Source organism: Oenanthe melanoleuca, chromosome 3 (genome assembly GCF_029582105.1).
Source record: "Oenanthe melanoleuca isolate GR-GAL-2019-014 chromosome 3, OMel1.0, whole genome shotgun sequence".
NCBI classification, from domain to species: domain Eukaryota; kingdom Metazoa; phylum Chordata; class Aves; order Passeriformes; family Muscicapidae; genus Oenanthe; species Oenanthe melanoleuca.
In genome coordinates this window covers 300,473-320,377 of record NC_079336.1, presented here as the reverse complement: position 1 = coordinate 320,377, position 19,905 = coordinate 300,473, and the positions used below count along the sequence as shown (strand labels likewise).

Below are 19,905 nucleotides of genomic sequence, written 5' to 3'. Positions count from 1 at the left end.
GCTCCACCGCTGTTCAGTGCTCTCGGTGACGGTCTCACTCTGCCTGTCCGCTCCCGTCACTTTCCCGTGTCCGTGCAGAAGCGGCAGAGAAGAGAAGCGCAGCCCCGTTGGAGCAGCGGGGTTTCTCCTCCCCAGGCTCTCCGGGTCGAGCAGCGCTGCGGCTGCGGCGGACGGCGAGACTCGGCTTTGCGTTTGCGGCACGCCCCGACGGCGGCACGGCAGGGGGAAAGAGATTTCGTCCAGCTCGGGTTTGGGCACGTGATGCAGAGAAAACAAAGAGAACTCAGCAGCACCTTTGTATTTGAGCAGGTATTCTTTATTACGGCATGCTGGACACGAGGGATAACTCCTGCCTTTCGTGCACGCCGTGATTTTGAGCGGGAAGATGTGTGCTAATGTTTATACAAATAATTTGATGGGTGAAGGTGTGGGTGTTCACGTCTTTGAAATGGGTCTTAATGTCTCTGCTGACTTTGGGCAGCACGTTTGTTACTGGGCCCAGACAGTTTGTCTCCTAATACAGGGTTTGCACGAGGCTGAACTTCTGTACCTTGAAGTAAAACAGTTTCAGGAGGGAGGATGTAGTAGGAGGTTCGGGAAGGCTGTGCCTTCCCGCTACCGCAGCCAACAGGAAAAGGAACAGGGCAAAGTGCAGCCGGGAATTTAGGATAAAAGGAGGCTGCACCCTCCGAAATCCTGAGAGAGAAAACCCCGCGGCCGTGTGCTCCAGTGGACTTAGCCTTTATTCAAATAAAGTTGAAGAACTCCTTTTTGGACATAACCGTCTGGCGTTTGCGGATTCTCCTGACAAATTTTTTTCCCTTATCTAGCGTTACAGCATGTTTATTTATTTATATTCTAAGACATCATTTAGATTTTCTTAATGCTTTGCATAACGTCGCCTTCCCATTTTGAGTTATTTCATGGTCTCTGCTGTTATCTTGTATCACAAACAGTTCATTACACTGTTTCTAGTGGTCATTCCGAAGCTGTTTTGCTTTGGCTTCTGGTCAACTTTCTCTTGGCAGCTCCTCTTTTCTCATTAGCTCCTCCATCTGTCCTCTTCAGATCGGGTTTTTGCACATTCGCAGCTGAAAGCGTCCTTCGTTGTGCAATCTCGTCTGTTACAGTCAAGCATAACATTGTACAGTTTCTTCTATTCAGCAAGCAAGGGGATGAATTTCCTTTTATATCAACTCCCATAGATCACAAGAACGCGTCCTATTCCCGGCGCTGAAATCCGGCACACACGGTGTGAGCGGGACAGCGATCACCGAGCGGGACCGGCACATCCGCGCCTTTACCTCGCGCAGACCCGCTCGGAACCGCTCTCCGAGCCAGCGGGGAATAAACAACCCGGGCAGCGGCAGCGCCTCTCTGCGGAGGGCACACCGGGACCCCCAGCTGTCCCCGAGCCACCCGCGGGGAGGGGACGAGCGTACCCTCGCTGCCGACCCTCTGCCGCGGGTTAGCGCCGAGTTGCGAGTTGTCTATCTAAGGAAAATTGCAAGGACTTATCCACAGCAGCGCTCCTGTCATCTGTGGACATTGTACACATCTTTGCCAGTAGGGCCAGAACATTATGCAATCCAAAGTAGTTGATTTTTGTAACTTTTTATTGCTTTCTGTAACTTTTTATTGCTTTTTATTACTTTTTGTAGCTCCCTTTTTGTAGTATTTTTGCATTTTTGTAATTTTTATATGTTTTAATGATCATTATATTTTAATAAATAAGACAGTAACTAGGGACGTAGGGCAGCCACAAGCCAGTTAGGTAGCTAGTAGTAAGTAGGGACAGGACTTATTATTTCATAACGCGCCAATTACCACCCGATTTGGACCAATACCGGATTTGTCCACGGTGGACGGGCCACCTTTACTTAAACCGGAAAAGGAACACACAGTATTTATCTTAAGTTCGAAAAGTAAAACCAACACGGGCGTCGTCCCCCCCCATCCCTCGCCCAGGGAAAACGCCAGTTCTGTTCTTGTACAGCTGTGTCAGGGGAGAGCGCGAACGCAGTCCCCCACTACCACAAATTATGCAGTCGAGTTTCCCGCATTTGGGGAAATCGCAGGGGTCAGCACACCCGGAGTGCAAGGGATGAGCCTCGCCCTGGGAAAACCACCTGCCTGATCATGGTGTCTCCCCTGCCAGGTAAGTATGACCCCACCACCCACCGCCCGCAGCCCCTGCCCGCCGCACGCACCCACAACACACGCCCACCGCCACCCCGGCCCCGCCAGCCCCGCACGCAGCCGGGCCCCAAAATCCGCGCCCCGTTCCGCACGGCCCGGCCCGCGCAGCGCCCGCGGACGCGCGAGGGCAGCGGGAGAGCGCGGGGGATTTTCTTCCCGGCATGCGGCGCGGCGCTGCCTCATTTGCATGGACACGCCCCCAGCCGCGGAGCGCCGGCCCCGCTCCCGGGCGCTGCTGCCGGCGGTACCGGAGCTGCCGGGTCGCCTCCCGCCCGTGCCGGCGCTGCGCGGTCTCTGTGCCTCACCGGTTCCGCGGCAGGGTCACCCAGCGCTGCTTCTCTTCCCGGGCTCGTCCCTCGTTTGCCGAGTCCCGCCGAGCGCTGGCGCCCCGGGTGGGTCCGTCTGCTGTCCCTAAGCTGTGGGGCTGGCAAGGCCGGTGCTGTGTCCGCTGGCCGTGGGCACGCCACTGCTGAGGCGGGGCGACCCGCAGCACCTTGCTCGCCCCGCAGGAGCTGCGGCACTGGGGTCCCCGGGAGCGCAGGGTCCCTCATCACTGCGTCCTGGGTCTCCCCTTGCCCCTCATTTCCTGCTTGGGGATGGGCTGTGCAACGACTGACAGTCTCCAGCCAAAGCACTCCCACCTCGTCTCCTCTTCCTCCCATCCCCTCCTGCTCTCACGATTGTTCCTCTGACCCCTGCCTGCCCATCCAAGCCTTGTTTCCAGGCTCTTACGGTCCGTGTTGCTTCCCGGCTGGATTGGCTGAGCCCTCATAGACACAAGCACCAAGAGTGACAAACCCAGTAAGACCCTGATGCTGCCCCGGGACGTTCCTTATTCACCCTCCATGCTCAGAAACCATTGCTGCCCATCCAACAGCTTTGCTCCAGGTCTTCCAGGCAGTGGGTGAAGTTCACCTTGGGTTTTGTGGAAGGCATTTCTATTCTACTCCTCTGCTCTGCAGATGGACAGCTGTTGTAATTCGGTATCTCAGGTATAAGAAATTAAATACCCTGTAACTTCCTTCCTGCTAGTCCCCCTTTCCGGTCCTGTGACCTTCCCCTGTGACCTTGTACCCACCGGGGGTCGGGTATGCTGATCCTAGTCCCCCTGTGTCCTCATCCCATTGGCAGCCAGCCAAGGCCACTCCCATTCCCTTCTCCTGAATACCTGGTTCGGAGAGGGATTCTCCCTCTTTCCGGCCATACCATCGCCCTGGAATAAACTGAGATTGAAAGAGCCTCTTTTGTATCCTTCTCCATCCATGCTGCGATACTTTGTCTGATCTTAAGTAATTAGGAAAAAGACACAGTGTATAGCAGCAGTCAGCACGTGCCACTGTCTTACACGGGGACCCCCAGCCCACGAGCAGCTGGAATATCCCTGAGCCCCCAGCCGGCAGTGACAGGAGAGGACCTGGGGCACTGTGCTGGCTTTGGGGTCACGGCAGGGGGTGGGTCTGCGGTGAAATGAACGCTGGTGTTTAACAGCCCCTTGCTTCCCCCTGGGGGTGCGTGGGCACTTCCACGGCACCGTGTGCTCACGGGCATCTGCTCTCGCTGTGCTGCTGCCAGCGCCCAGACCCCACGGCGCCGGGGGCTGCCCGGCTGCCAAGGCCTCTGTGCACGGACACAGAGGTGCCACCCTGGTGACCGCATCAGGAGCCCAGTAAAGCCATTACCACCCAGCGAAGTCCCGTGCAGCCCTGCCAATCTCTAGGAACCTGCGTCCCTTTCTCTTAGCAGGATCAGCAGCAGCGGAGCTGTGTCCCTGCTCACCCCTGGTCACCCCCGGTCACCCTGGTCACCCCTGACCTCCTGTGCTGCCCCACAGCAGGAGCTCTCCTGTTGTTAGGCCAGTGGTGGCTCTGCGGGGTGGCTGCGGATCCAGCTCGGCCCCGCAGTGCTCTGACACCGAGTCCCGGCAGCACGACTGAACCCGGACCCGAATCAGGACCCGGATCAGGACCCGGATCAGGACCAGGACCAGGACCAGGACCCGGACCCGGACCAGGACCAGCAGCCGGGTCGGGTCAGCGAGGGGGCGGAGCCTGGAATGGCGGGGTGGGGGGCGGGGCAGCCAGAGCGCGCGGCAGAAGCGACAATAGCGCCCGGGACGGATATGGGGGCGTGTCCATGCAAATGAGGCAGAGCCGCGCCGCATGCCGGGAAGAAAATCCCCCGCGCTCTCCCGCTGCCCTCGCGCGTCCGCGGGCGCTGCGCGGGCCGGGCCGTGCGGAACGGGGCGCGGATTTTGGGGCCCGGCTGCGTGCGGGGCTGGCGGGGCCGGGGTGGCGGTGGGCGTGTGTTGTGGGTGCGTGCGGCGGGCAGGGGCTGCGGGCGGTGGGTGGTGGGGTCATACTTACCTGGCAGGGGAGACACCATGATCAGGCAGGTGGTTTTCCCAGGGCGAGGCTCATCCCTTGCACTCCGGGTGTGCTGACCCCTGCGATTTCCCCAAATGCGGGAAACTCGACTGCATAATTTGTGGTAGTGGGGGACTGCGTTCGCGCTCTCCCCTGGTAACTCTGTTAAAAATCAGACCAAACTTTGTCAAGCGATGTTACATTTTACTAGCTCGCCCCATTATCCTGTCCCGCTGTTCTCCGATCGGGACTAGTTTTAGCGAGTTAGGTCCCCGTTCTCCCCGTCCGCGCTGGCGGCCGGCCTGTGATCGCCCAGGCTCCGGTGCTCGGCTGTTTCAGCATCTCCGGGCGCGCCCCGTGAGCCGGCGGTCCGGTCCTGCCCCGTGCTTTCCCCCGGGCCCCCATGGCCCCGAAGCCCCCCGAGCCCCTCGGCCGGTGCCCCAGGTGCCGCCGCCCCGCCCCGGGGGCGGTCCCGGCGCCGCCCCGCCCCGGATCCTCCCGCCGCCGCCGCAGCCCCGCGGCGCGCTCCCCGCTCGGCCGCCGCCGCGGAAGAACGGAGCGCACGTGGCGACGCCATGGCCCGGCTGGTGCTGCAGGACGGGTCGGTGCTGCCCGGCCGCCCCTTCGGGGCCGTCGGGGCCGCCGCCACGGGGGAAGTCGGTGAGTGCACCCGGGGCCGGGCCGGGCCGGGATGCCGTGGGGCGGCCCGAGTGCGGCGGCGGCGCGGGAAGGATAGGAGGGAACGGGGGATGCGGCCCGGCCCGGGGGCTCCCTCAGCTCGGGGCCCCTCTGGGGCGCGGGGTCGGGTGCCCTCCATCACCCCATCACCCTCATCACCCCCATCCTCGGCAGTGTTCCAGACTGGCATGGTGGGGTACCCCGAGGCTCTCACCGACCCCTCCTACAAGGCGCAGATCCTGGTGCTCACCTACCCGCTAGTCGGTAACTACGGAGTGCCCCGGGACGAGCCCGACGCCTTCGGCCTCAGCAGGGTGAGCAGGGGCCCGAGGGGCTGCGGGTCGTGCCGCGGTGTCGCGGTGGCGAGTGGCAGCGCGGGGCTGCAGGGTGCCGGGGCCGCACGGAGGGCACGGGGTGCCGGGGCACGCTGGGTGGCACATGGTGCCAGGAGGAGGTTTGGCTCCAGCACGCCGTGATACGGGACTGGGGCTGGGCAGGGGGGACCCCAGCACGCCGTGATACGGGACTGGGGATGGGCGGGGGGACCCCAGCACGCTGGGATCAGGGTGCCCTCGGGGTGCGGGGCCGTGTGTTTCCTTACCGGGACTCTGTGGCAAGGAGGGAGTCTCGAACCGCTGTGGCAGGGCTGGGGCTGGGCAGAGGGGCTGCTCGAGGCCCCAACCCCCCTCGCAGCCCCTTGGCCTCCACGCTGCCCATCCCGGGGCAGAGTCCAGCCCTGCTGTGGCCGTGCTGTGCCGGCCTCCCCACCCGCCTGGGGTCTCGCTGTTAGCAGCACTCTGTGGGTCTGTGCTGCGTGGGTCTGTGCTGCGTGGATCTGTGCTGTGGGCTGTGCTTCCAGGACCCAGCGCCCTGGTCCCGTGGGACAGGACATGCTGGCATGTCTCACTGGCTGTAGCCGGTGGCAGTGCTGCTTTCCTGCTGGTGTGGTTTGTGCTGCAGCTATGCCAAGCTGAGGGCCCCATGGCATGGGCCACGTTGGCATGTGGGCAGTGGGCAGCAGTCCAGCAGCACTGTGGGGGCCTGGACACCCCATCCTGGGCTCCCTGATCCAGGGACTTTGCTGGACTAAGGCTCAGCCTTGCTGTGATAGGTGTAGGACAAGCTGGGGCAAGTGACAGCCCAGCACTGGGAGGGCTGGTGCTGTGCTGTGGAAATAGTGTCTGTGTTCCATGGGGTTTCTTCTGGGGTGGTGACTCTCTCCCTTGCCCTCTGTCTCCCCCAGTGGTTTGAGTCCAGCAAGATCCATGTGGCCGGGCTGGTGGTGGGCGAGTGCTCCAAGACCCCCAGCCACTGGAGCGCCACGCAGTCCCTGGACCAGTGGCTGAAGGAGCAGAACATCCCTGGGCTGCAAGGTGGGACTGGGGAGACAGCAGAGTAGGGTGGGGGTGAGGCTATGGGTCTGCAGGCTCTGAAACCAGACTGTTGAAATCTGCCCGCCTGAGATTTGACCCTCTGGTGGCATTTGGGGGTGGTGCTGCTGCCGGGGTGCAGGGCCCTGCTGGGGTGGGCTGGGATGCTGGGATTGTGTCTCACAGCCCCCTTGCAGGGGTGGACACCCGGGCGCTGACAAAGAAGATCCGCGAGAAGGGGACGCTCCTGGGGAAGCTGGTGCCGGATGGGACCCCCGAGGAGAGCCTCTCCTTCGAGGACCCCAACACGAAGCACCTGGTGCAGGAGGTGTCGCTGAAGGTGTGGCGGGGGGCCGCGGGGGGCTGTGGAGCCCCTCACTGCGGGGGGCTGGCCCCAGCAGCAGGCTGGGGATCCACTCCCGCTCCCCTTCCCACAGGTGCCACAGGTGTTCAACCCGGGCGGGTCGCTGCGAGTCACTGCCCTGGACTGTGGCCTCAAGAACAACCAAATACGGTGCCTGTGCAAGCGGGGGGCCACTGTCACTGTGGTGCCCTGGGACCACCCGCTGGACCCTGCGGGTGAGGTGGCAGTGCCTGGGGACTGTGGGGTGTGGCACAGGGGCTGGTGCTGGGGACAGCAGGCACCTGTGTCCTGCTCAATGCCGTGGGGTGGGGAGCCTTGGTGTTGTCATTCCTGGGGCTCTGGGGATCAAAGCAGCAGGGCCATGGGATCGGGATGCCTTGCTGTGGTTGGCATGGGGGACTCTGGACTCTGTATTGGTGTGGCTCAGGGTGGGGGCAGCCATGGGGGCCTGGCAGGGCCTTGCTGCCACTTGGGTGTTTTGGGGTCAGAACCTTGGTTGCAGCCCTGCTGGGGTGTCAGGGGAGCTGCAGGCTCAGGGTGCTTCTCTGCTGGTAGCCAGGAGTGCCCACTGTGAGCCTGTGGGGACCTTGGGGGCCCTACTTGAGTGGCTGGGGGGCCCCACTCTGACCCTGCTGCTCTCTTGACACAGACTTTGATGGGCTGTTCATCAGCAACGGCCCTGGGGACCCACAGCTCTGCCAGGAGACAGTGTCCAACCTGCGCCGGGTGCTGGACGCACCCCAGCCCAAGCCCATTTTTGGGATCTGCCTGGGACACCAGCTGCTCGCCCTGGCCCTCGGTGCCCGTACCTACAAGATGAAGTGAGTGGGGGTGCAGAGTCCCTCGGGGGACAGCCCAGAGGCTGCTGGGGCTGCCTGACCCCCGTGCTGCCCCCAGGTACGGGAACCGTGGGCACAACCAGCCGTGCCTGCACGAGGACACGCGGCGCTGCTTCATCACGGCGCAGAACCACGGCTTCGCGGTGGAGGCGGGCAGCCTCCCGCCCGGCTGGCTGCCGCTCTTCACCAACGCCAACGACGGCTCCAACGAGGGGCTCGTGCACCAGCACCAGCCCTTCTTCAGGTGCGTGTGGGGCCGCGGCACGGGGCTGGGGACGGCGGGTCGTGGGGCGTGCCCCCCCTGACCCCCTCTGCAGTGTCCAGTTCCACCCCGAGCACCGCGCCGGCCCCACGGACCTGGAGGGGCTCTTCGATGTCTTCGTGGAGGTGGCGCGGGAGCTGCGGGATGGGCGCGGCAGCGCCCGCACAGGTGGGTGTGGGAGAGGGACGGCCGCACGGGGCTGTGCGTGGGGGTGCCCCGTGCCCAGCCTGCCACGTCCCCCCAGTGCGGCAGCGCCTGCAGGAGTGGCTGAGCTACACCAAGGCGCCGGCGGGGGACTCGGACGCAGCCCGGCCCCGCAAGGTGCTGATCCTGGGCTCCGGCGGCCTTTCCATCGGGCAGGCAGGAGAGTTCGATTACTCGGGCTCGCAGGTGAGTGCCCACCCCATGGCAGGGCAGGGGCCACGGGGATGGCAGCGGCCCAGGGCCACCAGCCGTGACCCCTGTGCTCCCCCCGTGCTCCCCCCGAGGCCATCAAAGCGCTGAAGGAGGAGAACATCCAGACGGTGCTGATCAACCCCAACATCGCCACGGTGCAGACCTCCAAGGGGCTGGCGGACAAGGTGTACTTCCTGCCCATCACCCCTGAGTACGTCACCCAGGTGAGCCCCCGGGATGCTGGCTGGGGCTGGGCGGTTTGGGAATGCAGGGATGGTAGAATTTGGGAATGAGTGTGGGGCTGGGCTGGAGGATGGCCTAGAGCCTGGTGCCTGTAGGGCTGGAAGGGATTAGGGGGCAGCCCAGGTGAAGAAGCAGCCAGGACCCACCGTGGTTTCTGTCCCACCACCCGTGCCCCCAGGTGATCCGGAACGAGCGGCCTGATGGGATCCTGCTGACCTTCGGGGGGCAGACTGCCCTCAACTGTGGCGTGGAGCTGACCAAGGCGGGCGTTCTGGAGCGGTACCACGTGCGGGTGCTGGGCACCCCCGTAGCCTCCATCGAGATGACAGAGGATCGCAAGGTCTTCGTGGAGAAGATGGAGGAGATTGGGGAGCACGTGGCGCCCAGCGAGGCTGCTGCCTCCCTGGAGCAGGTCTGGGGTGGTCTGGGGGTGCGGGGCAGGGCAGGGTCCTGTCCTTCCTGTTGTCACCATGACACATTGCTCCCTGCAGGCGCAGGCTGCCGCTGAGCGCTTGGGGTACCCGGTACTGGTGCGCTCTGCCTACGCCCTGGGGGGGCTGGGCTCCGGCTTCGCCAACAACCGGGAGGAGCTGGTGGCTCTGGTGAGCCAGGCCTTCACCCACACCTCCCAGGTGCTGGTGGACAAGTCCCTGAAAGGCTGGAAGGAGATTGAGTACGAGGTGGTGCGAGATGCCTACAACAACTGCATCACGGTACAGGATGGAGGGAGGCTCTGGCTGCTGCAGAGGGACAGATCTGGGGCTGGGGCTGGGGCTGGCACTGCACCTTGTCCCCAGGGAGGGCTCCCCAGTGCCTCTGATGGTGCTGGCACAGCTGCTGTGTGCCACTGGGAGTGCACCCTGTGCACCAGAGCCCTGCACCCCTGTGCTGGGGTGTTCACCCCAGCTGTCCACCCAGTGTATTCCAGTCCTGACTGGGCAGGGAGGATGTGGTGGGAACTGGGAGAAACCCACCGCAGACAGCACGTGGGGCAGTGGGGGAACCCCAAGCTTGCAGTGACCCCCCCCACTGCCAGGTGTGCAACATGGAGAACCTGGACCCGCTGGGGATCCACACGGGCGAGTCCATTGTGGTGGCGCCGAGTCAGACCCTCAATGACACCGAGTACTTCATGCTGAGGCGCACGGCCATCAAGGTGGTGCAGCACCTGGGCGTCGTGGGCGAGTGCAACGTCCAGTTTGCCCTGAACCCCGAGTCAGAGCAGGTACCTGCAGCTCCCTGTGGGTGCTGGCTCCCGCTCCCGATCCCTGCCAGCCCTGCCCTGTGGGGTCTGGGTCCTGCCCTGTGCTGTCCCACGAGGCTGTGCCGCAGCAGCATCTCGGGGACACCGTGGGTGTGGCCGTGTCGCCTGTTCATGGCACTCCCTGACCCTGCCCTCCCGCTGCCCACAGTACTACATCATCGAGATGAACGCCCGGCTGTCTCGCAGCTCGGCCCTGGCCAGCAAGGCCACTGGTTACCCGCTGGCCTATGTGGCTGCCAAACTTGCCCTGGGCATCCCCCTGCCCCTACTCAGGTGAGTTAACATCACAGCCTGGGACAAGGTGCTGCCCTGGTGTTACAGCCCCAGCTGCTGACCCCTGTCACCTCCTCAGGAACTCCGTCACCAACTCCACCACGGCCAGCTTTGAGCCCAGCCTGGACTACTGTGTGGTGAAGATCCCGCGCTGGGACCTCAGCAAGTTCCTGCGCGTCAGCACCAAGATCGGCAGCTCCATGAAGAGCGTGGGTGAGCTCAGGGGCAGCGCTGCTGGGGCACCTGCCAGGCAGGGATCCCCCTGCTCACCCCTCCTTCGGCAGGGGAGGTCATGGCCATCGGGAGGAACTTTGAGGAGGCATTCCAGAAGGCTCTGAGGATGGTGGATGAGAACTGCGTGGGCTTTGATCACACCTTGAAGCCGCCCTCAGACATGGTGAGCGCTGGGGTCTGGGTGCCTGTGCTGGCTGTGCCATCCTGGGGGAGAGGTGGCCACCTGCCTCCCTTGGCCACACTCCACCCCTGGCCTGGCAGGAGCTGGAGACGCCGACCGACAAGCGGATCTTCGTGCTGGCAGCAGCGCTGGAGGCCGGCTACTCCATCGAGCGGCTCTACGAGCTGACCAAGATCGACCGCTGGTTCCTGCACAAGATGAAGAACATCACGGACCACGCGGCGCTGCTGGCGTCGTACCGCGGCGAGCAGGGCACCATGCCGCCCGCCGTGCTCCGCCGCGCCAAGCAGCTCGGCTTCTCCGACAAGCAGGTGGCCCTGGCCGTGCTGAGGTGAGAGGGGAGGGGATGGGGTGGGATGGGATGTGGGATGGGGTGGGATGGGATGTGGGACAGCCCTGTTCCGCTCCCCGCCCCGATCCCTGCTCTCACCCTGCTCCTGCAGCACCGAGCTGGCCGTGCGGAAGATGCGGCACGACCTGAAGATTCTGCCGGTGGTGAAGCAGATCGACACGGTGGCAGCAGAGTGGCCGGCCCAAACCAACTACCTGTACCTGACCTACAATGGCTCTGAGCACGACCTGGCCTTCCGGGAGCCCCACGTCATGGTCATCGGCTCTGGCGTCTACCGCATCGGCAGCAGCGTCGAGTTTGACTGGTGTGCTGTCGGCTGCATCCAGGAGCTCCGCAAGGTCAGAGGGGCCCCGGCACCCTGTGGAGCCAGGGGTGACTGTCCCTGACCAGAGGACGAGGCTGGGGCGGGGCTGGGGGCTCCGGGCTCACCTTGTCCCACCCCCCAATAGATGGGCTTCAAGACGATCATGGTGAACTACAACCCTGAGACAGTGAGCACCGATTACGACATGTGTGATCGCCTCTACTTCGACGAGATTTCCTTCGAGGTGAGGAGGCTGGGGGCTGACAGCTGTGGGGCTGGGTGAGGGCTGCCGCGGCTCTGTGCCAGCCATCCCCCGTCCCGCACGGTGCTGCAGGTGGTGATGGACATCTACGAGCTGGAGAACCCCGAGGGAGTGATCCTGTCCATGGGCGGGCAGCTGCCCAACAACATCGCCATGGCCCTGCACCGGCAGCAGTGCCGCATCCTGGGCACCTCCCCGGAGGCCATCGACTCGGCCGAGAACCGCTTCAAGTTCTCGCGCCTGCTGGACCACATCGGCATCAGCCAGCCCCTCTGGAAGGAGCTCTCGGACATGGAGGTGGGCCCCAGCCGGCAGGACGGGCTGCCTCGGCGTGGCTCTCCGTGGAGAGGCTGAGGCTCCATCTCTCCCACAGTCAGCCAAGCAGTTCTGCTGCAAGGTGGGCTACCCGTGCGTCGTGCGCCCCTCCTACGTGCTGAGCGGCGCTGCCATGAACGTGGCGTACTCGGACTGTGATCTGGAGAAGTTCCTGAGCAACGCCGTGGCCGTGTCCAAGGAGCATCCTGTTGTCATTTCCAAGTTCATCCAGGAGGCCAAGGTCCATCCAGGAGGCCGCTCCAGCCCCGGGATGCCCCCTGAAAGCCCCAGCCCCCAGCCCAGGGACGGGCTGTGACCGTGTTCCCGCTCACAGGAGATCGACGTGGACGCGGTGGCCTGTGACGGTGTGGTGGTGGCCGTCGCCATCTCGGAGCACGTGGAGAACGCTGGGGTGCACTCGGGTGATGCCACACTGGTGACCCCCCCGCAGGACATCACCCCCAAGACACTGGAGCGCATCAAGGCCATTGTCCACGCCATCGGGCAGGAGCTGCAGGTCACAGGGCCCTTCAACCTGCAGCTCATCGCCAAGGTAGCCGGGGCTGGGGACTGCATGGTGCCAGGGAGGGCACCACATCGCCAGCCCTGCCTCATTCTGTCCCCTCTCTCCTAGGATGACCAGCTGAAGGTGATAGAGTGCAATGTTCGTGTGTCCCGCTCCTTCCCCTTTGTCTCCAAGACGCTGGGCCAGGACTTGGTGGCCCTGGCCAGCCAGGTGATCATGGGTGAGGATGTGGAGCCCGTGGGGCTGATGACGGGCACAGGCATCGTTGGTGTCAAGGTGAGTGGGGGCCGTGGGGCCGGGCGGGGCTGCAGGGCCAGGCAGTCCCTGAGTGTCCCCTTGCCCCAGGTGCCCCAGTTCTCCTTCTCCCGCCTGGCGGGCGCTGATGTGGTGCTGGGTGTGGAGATGACCAGCACGGGCGAGGTTGCCTGCTTTGGGGAGAACCGCTGCGAGGCGTACCTGAAGGCCATGCTCAGCACCGGCTTCAAGATCCCCAAGAAGAACATTCTGCTGACCATCGGCAGCTACAAGGTATGAGGGTTAAGAGTGCTGGGAGGCTGGGGCTCCCTCTCTGCCCTCTGACCCGCCCCTGTTTGTTTCAGAACAAGAGTGAGCTGCTGCCCACTGTGCGGAGGCTGGAGAGCCTCGGCTACAACCTGTATGCCAGCCTTGGCACGGCCGACTTCTACACCGAGCATGGCATCAAGGTCAGGGCTGGGGGCTGCAGGGCTGGGGGCTATCAGGGCTGGGGACAATCAGGGCTGGGGACAATCAGGGCTGGGGGCTGCAGGGCTGGGGACAATCAGGGCTGGGGGCTATCAGGGCTGGGGGCTGCAGGGCTGGAGGCTGCAGGGCCGGGGGCTATCAGGGCCGGGGGCTATCAGGGCTGGGGGCTGCAGGGGGCTGCAGGGGGCTGCAGGGATGGGGGCTATCAGGGCTGGGGGCTATCAGGGATGGGGGCAATCAGGGCAGGGGGCTGCAGGGCCGGGGGTTATCAGGGCTGGGGGCTCTCAGGGCTAGGGGCTCTCAGGGCTGGGGTCTATCAGGGCTGGGGGCTGCAGGGCTGGGCTCACTCCCAGGGCAGTGCAGGGCCCTGACAGGGTCGCTGCCTGCAGGTGAAGGCTGTGGACTGGCACTTCGAGGAGGCAGACAGCAGCGAGCCTGGTGCCCGGGAGAGCCAGCGCAGCATCCTGGACTACCTGGCCGAGAACCACTTTGAGATGGTCATCAACCTGTCCATGCGCAGCTCGGGGAGCCGCCGGCTCTCCTCCTTCGTCACCAAGGGCTACCGCACCCGGCGCCTGGCTGTCGACTACTCCGTGCCCCTCATCATCGACATCAAGTGCACAAAGCTCTTCGTCGAGGTGGGCTGGGGACCGTGGGTGCAAAGAAAGGCAGCGAAGAAGGGCTGTAGAAGTGCTGTTGTGGGTGCTGTGGGGCGGGTGCTGTGTGTGGGTTGTTTTTGGGGTGCATCTTCACCCTGGCCCTGCTCCTGACCCGGGGTCCTCACAGCTGCTGTTTCTGCAGGCACTGAGCCAGATTGGGGCAGCCCCCCCACTGAAGGTGCACGTGGACTGCATGACATCCCAGAAGCTCATCCGTCTGCCAGGTGGGTGTTCAGTGGCCCCGGGGCGCAGCACAGAAGCAGGACAGGGCTGGGCACACCTGCAGGCGCTGTGGAGAGAGGTGTTTCCGTGCTGCGCTGGGATGGCCCTCGTCCCTCAAACCCCCCGTGGCCAGCAGCTGCCAGCAGTGACACTGACCCTCCCCAGGCCTGATCGATGTGCACGTCCACCTCCGTGAGCCGGGGGGCACCCACAAGGAGGACTTTGCCTCAGGCACGGCGGCCGCCCTGGCTGGGGGCGTCACTATGGTGTGTGCCATGCCCAACACCAGCCCTGCTGTCACTGATGCCACCTCTTTCGCTTTGGCACAGAAGGTGAGGAGCTGCTGCCAGCCTGGTGCTCGCATCCCCTCCTGTGCCAGCCGTGCTGGACTCACTGTCTGTGTGTGCTCGCTGCTGGTGGGGCCGGTCCCAGCACAGCACCCACTGCCTGTTCTCCTGCAGCTGGCTGAGGCTGGGGCCCGCTGCGACTTTGCTCTCTTCCTGGGGGCTTCCTCGGACAACGCTGGCACCCTGGGACCCCTGGCTGGGGCCGCCGCTGGGCTCAAGATGTACCTGAACGACACCTTCTCCAGCCTGAGGATGGACGACGTGTCGCTGTGGATGGAGGTGAGCAGGAGGGCAGGGCTGGCGTGGGGCAGCTCTGCCCCGGCCCGTGCCCACCAGCCCTGTTCCCGCAGCACCTGGCGCAGTGGCCGCGGCACCTGCCCATCGTGGCGCACGCCGAGCGGCAGACGGTGGCCGCCGTGCTGATGGTGGCCCAGCTGTTCCAGCGCCCCGTGCACATCTGCCACGTGGCACGCAGGGAGGAGGTGAGCAGGGCGAGCTCGGGGCTCCGGGGGTGGAGTGCAGGGCCCTGTGGGCCCCACTAACCACGGCTGCCCCAGATCCTCCTCATCAAGGCGGCCAAGCAGAGAGGGATCCCCGTGACGTGTGAGGTGGCCCCGCACCACCTGTTCCTGAGCCGGGACGACCTGGGGCGCCTCGGGAAGGGCCGAGCGGCCGTGCGGCCAGAGCTGGGCACCCGCCAGGACGTGGAGGCGCTCTGGGACAACATGGACATCATCGACTGCTTCGCCACGGACCACGGTGAGTCCCGGGGATGGTGGCCGTGGGGCGGGGACAGTGGTGGGGACAGACAGTGACCAGCCCATCCTCAGCACCCCACACGCTGGAGGAGAAGCAGGGGCAGGCGCCGCCCCCAGGGTACCCTGGCCTGGAGACGATGCTGCCGCTGCTGCTGACGGCCGTCTCGGAGGGGCGGCTCAGCGTGGAGGACATCGTGCAGCGCCTCTACGAGAACCCTCGCAAGATCTTCGGGCTGCCGCCGCAGCAGGACACCTACGTGGAGGTGTGTCCTTGCCCACCTGCCCCAGGTCAGCCCCCACCCTTCTGCCTCTGACCCGCTGTCCTGGCAGGTGGACCTGGAGCACGAGTGGATCATCCCCAGCAGCACAGCCTTCTCCAAGGCCCGCTGGACGCCCTTTGAGGGCATGCAGGTGAAGGGGACAGTGCGGAGAGTAGTCCTGCGTGGGGAGGTTGCCTACATCGATGGCCAGGTGAGGTCCTGGGTCCTTTTCTTCCTGCGTCGAGGGTGTCCCCCATCGCAGAGCGGGTCCCCCACTGCTGACCCCATTTCCCTAATCCCGTCTCTGCCACTGCTGCAGGTGCTGGTGCCCCCTGGCTATGGGCAGGATGTGAAGAAGTGGCCCTCGGGAGCTGCCCTGCTGCCACAGGGGGCCCCCACCAAGGAGAACGTGAAGGTACTGGGGTGTGGCGACCTGGCAGGGCGGTTCCCCTCCAGCCTGGCTCCAGCTCTGCCTCTCGTTCCAGACCGCTGAGCAGTCCCGGCACATGGCTGGTGACGTGCTGCGTGGACGAGCCCCCAGCCCGCGCCGGCCCGGCCCCGCAGGCGACTCCTCCCGCTTCCACCTCCCGCCCCGCATCCACCGAGCCTCCGACCCCGGGCTGCCAGGTAGGGGGTGGGCGGGGGGCAGGCAGCGGGCACGGGGCCGGTCTGGGGCGTGGCGGGGCGGCCGCGCTGATGCCAGCCCTTGTGTCCCGTTCAGTGTTCCGGAGGCTGGGAGCCGCGCAGCGCCCGGGCGCCCGAGGCACCGGTAATGTCGGGGGGGACTCACTAATGGCACTGACTGCAGCCCATGAGTGCATCCCCTCCCCCAGGTGCCGTGCAGGCCCCGGGCTGCCTGCGCTGCCCACCACGGGCCCCCTCCGGCACCTGGCACCAGAACTGGGCGCTTAGGACAGGGCGTGGCCGTGCCGCCCGCTCCCCTCCTGCCCCAGCCTGCAGGGCACCGCGGGCACCCCTCACCTGCCACTGTGATCGGGGGGTGGCCAGCTGGGAATTGCAGGGCGTGCAGTGAAAGGGTCACAGCACAACATGGGGCTTGGACTGCCAGAGACAGATGGTCTCTGGTCGACCATCACGCTGGCGTCGGGCCCATCTTGATTTCACCTGGTGTTGCCAAGTGCCAGGAGGGCTGTGCCACGCTGGCAGCACGCTGGGAGGAGAGCAGGGCCCGGGGTGCCACCCTCCCCACAGCCCCTAACACCACTGCTCCCCTCTCCTGTGCAGCCGAGGACGCTCGTGAGAAGGGCAGCAGGAAGGCAGCGGAGCTGGGTGAGTGCAGCAGGGGCCCGCAGCGGGGATGCAGGGCTGGTGGCTGGGCTCTGCAGGGCACCCACGGGCTGACGGGCTGCTCTCGGTGCCACAGATCCGGCGGTGGTCCAGGACAGCCATTTCCCACGCCAGGCGTCCCCGCAGCGCGCCCCCCAGACCTCCCCGCTGCTGCACCCCCTGGTCGGGCAGCACGTCCTCTCCGTGCAGCAGTTCTCCAAGGAGCAGGTGCTGGCCGGACAGGTGCGGGGCTGGGGGTGCCCTGGTGCTCCCTGTGCCCCCGCTGAGCCTGGTGCCTCCTGTGGCACCTGTCCCCGCAGCTGTCCCACCTGTTCAACATCGCGCACACCCTGCGCATGCTGGTGCAGAAGGAGCGCAGCCTGGACATCCTCAAGGTGAGCCGTGCACAGCGTGATCCCTGGGCACCCGAGGGAGCCCTGCACAGCCCAGCCTGGGCTCCCATGGTGACAGCCCGGCCCTGCAGGGGAAGGTGATGGCCACCATGTTCTACGAGGCGAGCACGCGGACCAGCAGCTCCTTCGCAGCCGCCATGAGCCGGCTGGGCGGCTCCGTGCTGTCCTTCTCCGAGGCCACGTCCTCAGTGCAGAAGGGCGAGTCGCTGGCTGACTCCGTGCAGACCATGTGCTGCTACGCTGACGTGCTGGTGCTGCGGCACCCCCAGCCCGGCGCTGTGGAGGTGAGAGGGGCGAGGGGAGCTGCCTCCTTCCCTGGGGGCACCATGGACGGTGACCTGCGCTACGGGGCAGGGACGGGGGGTGGGTGCTGCTGCTGTGGGGCTGCAGGCATCGTGCCCTGCCCGTGCTCACCTGCCCTGCCGTGCCGTGCTCCAGCTGGCCGCCAGGCACTGCCGCAAGCCGGTGATCAACGCGGGGGACGGCGTGGGGGAGCACCCCACGCAGGCGCTGCTGGACATCTTCACCATCCGCGAGGAGCTGGGCACGGTCAACGGCATGACGGTGAGCCGCAGGGGCTGGTCGGGGGCCCCCTGTGGGTCCTGAGGGGCCGCAGGCAGGCCGGGCTGACCGCTGTCTGCAGATCACCATGGTGGGCGACCTGAAGCACGGGCGCACGGTGCACTCCCTGGCGCGCCTGCTCACCCAGTACCGCGTCAACCTGCGCTACGTCACCCCGCCCGGCCTCCGCATGCCCCCCGACATCACCAGCTTCGTGGCCTCCCGGGGCATCCAGCAGGTGAGGAGCAGCGTGGGGGGCTGCCCCCCGCACAGTCTGGCCCTGTGCCCCCCCAAACCTCACGGTGCCGCCGCAGGAGGAGTTTGGGAGCATCGAGGAGGCACTGCCAGACACGGACGTGCTCTACATGACCCGCATCCAGAAGGAGCGCTTCCAACAGCCCGAGGAGTACGAGGCTGTGAGTGAGGGGAGCCCGGGTCCTGCCGCCCTCCGGGGGCGTGGGGACTCCCCTGCCCCAGCTCAGGGTCTGTGTGTGCCCCCAGTGCTTCGGGCAGTTCATCCTCACACCCCACATCATGACCCGGGCCAAGGAGAGGATGGTGGTGATGCACCCCCTGCCCCGTGTCAACGAGATCAGGTGGGGAGGGGGGAACAGGGGCAGGGCAGGTTTGGAGGGAGTACCTGGGGTCTGTGGGAGAACGGGGTATGAAATATACAGGGCACAACTGGGGGCACTCAGGGCTGGGGGAGCTGGGGCAGCGGTGTTGCTGGGAAGGCTGGGGCACGGCAGCTGCGGGGTGCTGGGGGTGCCCGGGGTACGGGGGGTGTACAGGGTACTGGGGGTGTAGAGGGTACTGGGGGTGTCCGGTGTTCTGGGAGTGTCCGGGCAGGCACAGGGGGTGTCCGGTGTTCTGGGGGTGCCCGGGAGGGCACGGGGAGTCAGGAGCAGGAGCACTGCAATGTGCTGGGCAGGTCTGGGCACAGCTGGCAGCGACGGGGGCCACTGGGTCTGGGGGACAGGCTGCACTGTGCGGTGGGTCCCGGGGGGTGCCGGGACTGCCACTGGGTCAGTGGTACCAGGGGGGAGGCTGAGCGTCGCGGGAGGGTGCAGAGGTCACAGAATGAGTCGGGTTCAGGAGTCCCGGATGGGTTCGGGGTCCTGGGTGGGTTCGTGGTCCCGGATGGGTTCGGGGATTCCGGGTGGGTTCAGTGGTCCCAGCGGGGTTCAGGGGGTTCCTGGCGGGTTTGGGGCTCCTGGATGGGTTCGGTGGTCCCAGATGGGCTCGGGGTCTCGGATGGGTTCGGGGGTCCCGGGCGGGTTCGGGGGTCCCGGATGGGTTCGGGGGTCCCGGGCGGGTTCGGGGGCCCCGGGCGGGTTCGGGGGTCCCGGATAAGTTCGGGGGTCCCGGGTGGGTTCGGGGGTCCCTGATGGGTTCAGGGGTCCCGGATGGGTTCGGGGGTCCCGGGCGGGTTCGGGGGCCCCGGGTGGGTTCAGGAGTCCCGCGCGGGCTCGGGGGCGGGGTCCCGGGCGGGGGCGGGCCCGCGCCCGTCGCGCTGATGACGTCATTTCCGCAGCGTGGAGGTGGACTCCGACCCGCGCGCCGCGTACTTCCGGCAGGCGGAGAACGGGATGTACATGCGGATGGCGCTGCTGGCCACGGTGCTGGGCCGCTACTGACCAATAAACGCTCTGCGTCGCGACACGGCATCGCGCCGCGACACGCGTCACCGCCGCACGCGTCACCGCGCCGCGCCGCGCGGGCCATGGCGGCGCTCTGGAGGGGCTGCGGGCGGCTGCTGGCGCGGCGGCCCGGGGCGGCGCAGGCGCTCACGGCCGGTAAGGGACGGGACGGGCCCGGCCCCGGCGCTGCCCCTGCCCGGGCACACCGCGCTGCTCTGCCCGGTGCGCCGGTCCCCGCCCAGCGGACCGGCACGGCCCGCTCCGTGCGCACCGGCACCCGCGGGAGCAGGGCAGGGCTGGGGGCTTCCAGTGCCCCGAGGTCTGGCTGAGGGGGAAAGAGGCGCTGCCATGCCCCGGCTCCGCAGGGACCCCCGAGTGTCCCCGGAGCGCTCCCGGCTCGGGCGATCCGTGGCAGGGCTCTGTCCCGGGGCCCCTCGGCCCTGGGAGGGGCTGCATGCTGAGCTGCAGCACTGCGGACCCACAAGGGCTCGGCTCCTCCGTGTTCGCCAGCACTCAGTGGTGAAGGCATAGGGCTGCTGCCTGAGGTTGAATCTCTAACGGTGCTGCTTGCAGAGCTGGGAGCTGCCATAAACCTGCCCTGGCGCTGGCT

General features: G+C 65.9%; 1 protein-coding gene, 1 long non-coding RNA gene and 2 other non-coding genes across 5 annotated transcripts; 3 read left to right on the top strand and 1 right to left on the bottom strand.

Annotated features, from left to right (window-relative positions):
• Positions 1–121: 121 nt before the first annotated feature.
• LOC130251112 (uncharacterized) lies at positions 122–3,220 on the top strand. Its single transcript, XR_008840092.1, has 3 exons — positions 122–309; positions 1,997–2,158; positions 2,924–3,220. It is a non-coding gene; the product is annotated as an uncharacterized LOC130251112 (long non-coding RNA).
• Positions 2,003–2,166, bottom strand: LOC130251955 (U1 spliceosomal RNA). The gene has a single exon (XR_008840276.1). It is a non-coding gene; the product is annotated as a U1 spliceosomal RNA (small nuclear RNA).
• A 1,334-nt stretch (positions 3,221–4,554) lies between the features above and the next one.
• On the top strand, positions 4,555–4,718 carry LOC130251948 (U1 spliceosomal RNA). The gene has a single exon (XR_008840269.1). It is a non-coding gene; the product is annotated as a U1 spliceosomal RNA (small nuclear RNA).
• Positions 4,719–5,063: 345 nt separating this feature from the next.
• CAD (carbamoyl-phosphate synthetase 2, aspartate transcarbamylase, and dihydroorotase) lies at positions 5,064–19,315 on the top strand. 2 transcript variants are annotated; one of them, XM_056487860.1, is made up of 45 exons: positions 5,064–5,222; positions 5,415–5,554; positions 6,484–6,613; positions 6,808–6,950; positions 7,048–7,189; positions 7,624–7,795; positions 7,872–8,057; positions 8,131–8,243; positions 8,320–8,465; positions 8,564–8,695; positions 8,893–9,126; positions 9,206–9,427; positions 9,751–9,939; positions 10,127–10,251; positions 10,331–10,464; positions 10,536–10,648; positions 10,747–10,997; positions 11,110–11,356; positions 11,468–11,566; positions 11,657–11,881; positions 11,958–12,140; positions 12,234–12,452; positions 12,534–12,701; positions 12,771–12,953; positions 13,025–13,129; positions 13,538–13,786; positions 13,950–14,031; positions 14,195–14,361; positions 14,491–14,655; positions 14,727–14,858; positions 14,934–15,135; positions 15,207–15,397; positions 15,465–15,605; positions 15,714–15,809; positions 15,880–16,021; positions 16,116–16,163; positions 16,640–16,684; positions 16,779–16,909; positions 17,002–17,076; positions 17,166–17,378; positions 17,533–17,658; positions 17,738–17,893; positions 17,970–18,071; positions 18,157–18,251; positions 19,190–19,315. In XM_056487860.1, exons 1-45 carry the CDS (start codon positions 5,138–5,140, stop codon positions 19,290–19,292), a joined length of 6,747 nt encoding a protein of 2,248 aa, XP_056343835.1. In that variant the 5' UTR covers positions 5,064–5,137; the 3' UTR covers positions 19,293–19,315. The 2 variants fall into 2 exon arrangements, with proteins under 2 accessions (XP_056343835.1, XP_056343836.1); XM_056487861.1 differs by lacking the exon at positions 16,116–16,163.
• The last annotated feature ends 590 nt before the right edge of the window (positions 19,316–19,905 follow it).

What these genes read in the sequence shown, in the direction of transcription:
- CAD (XM_056487860.1), top strand. Translation starts at nt 5,138, where the DNA reads ATGGCCCGGCTGGTGCTGCAGGACGGGTCGGTGCTGCCCGGCCGCCCC. An exon ending in AGTTCATCCAGGAGGCCAAG is followed by an intron (nt 12,141 to 12,233) that starts GTCCATCCAGGA and finishes TCCCGCTCACAG; the next exon opens with GAGATCGACGTGGACGCGGT. An exon ending in CAGGCATCGTTGGTGTCAAG is followed by an intron (nt 12,702 to 12,770) that starts GTGAGTGGGGGC and finishes CCCTTGCCCCAG; the next exon opens with GTGCCCCAGTTCTCCTTCTC.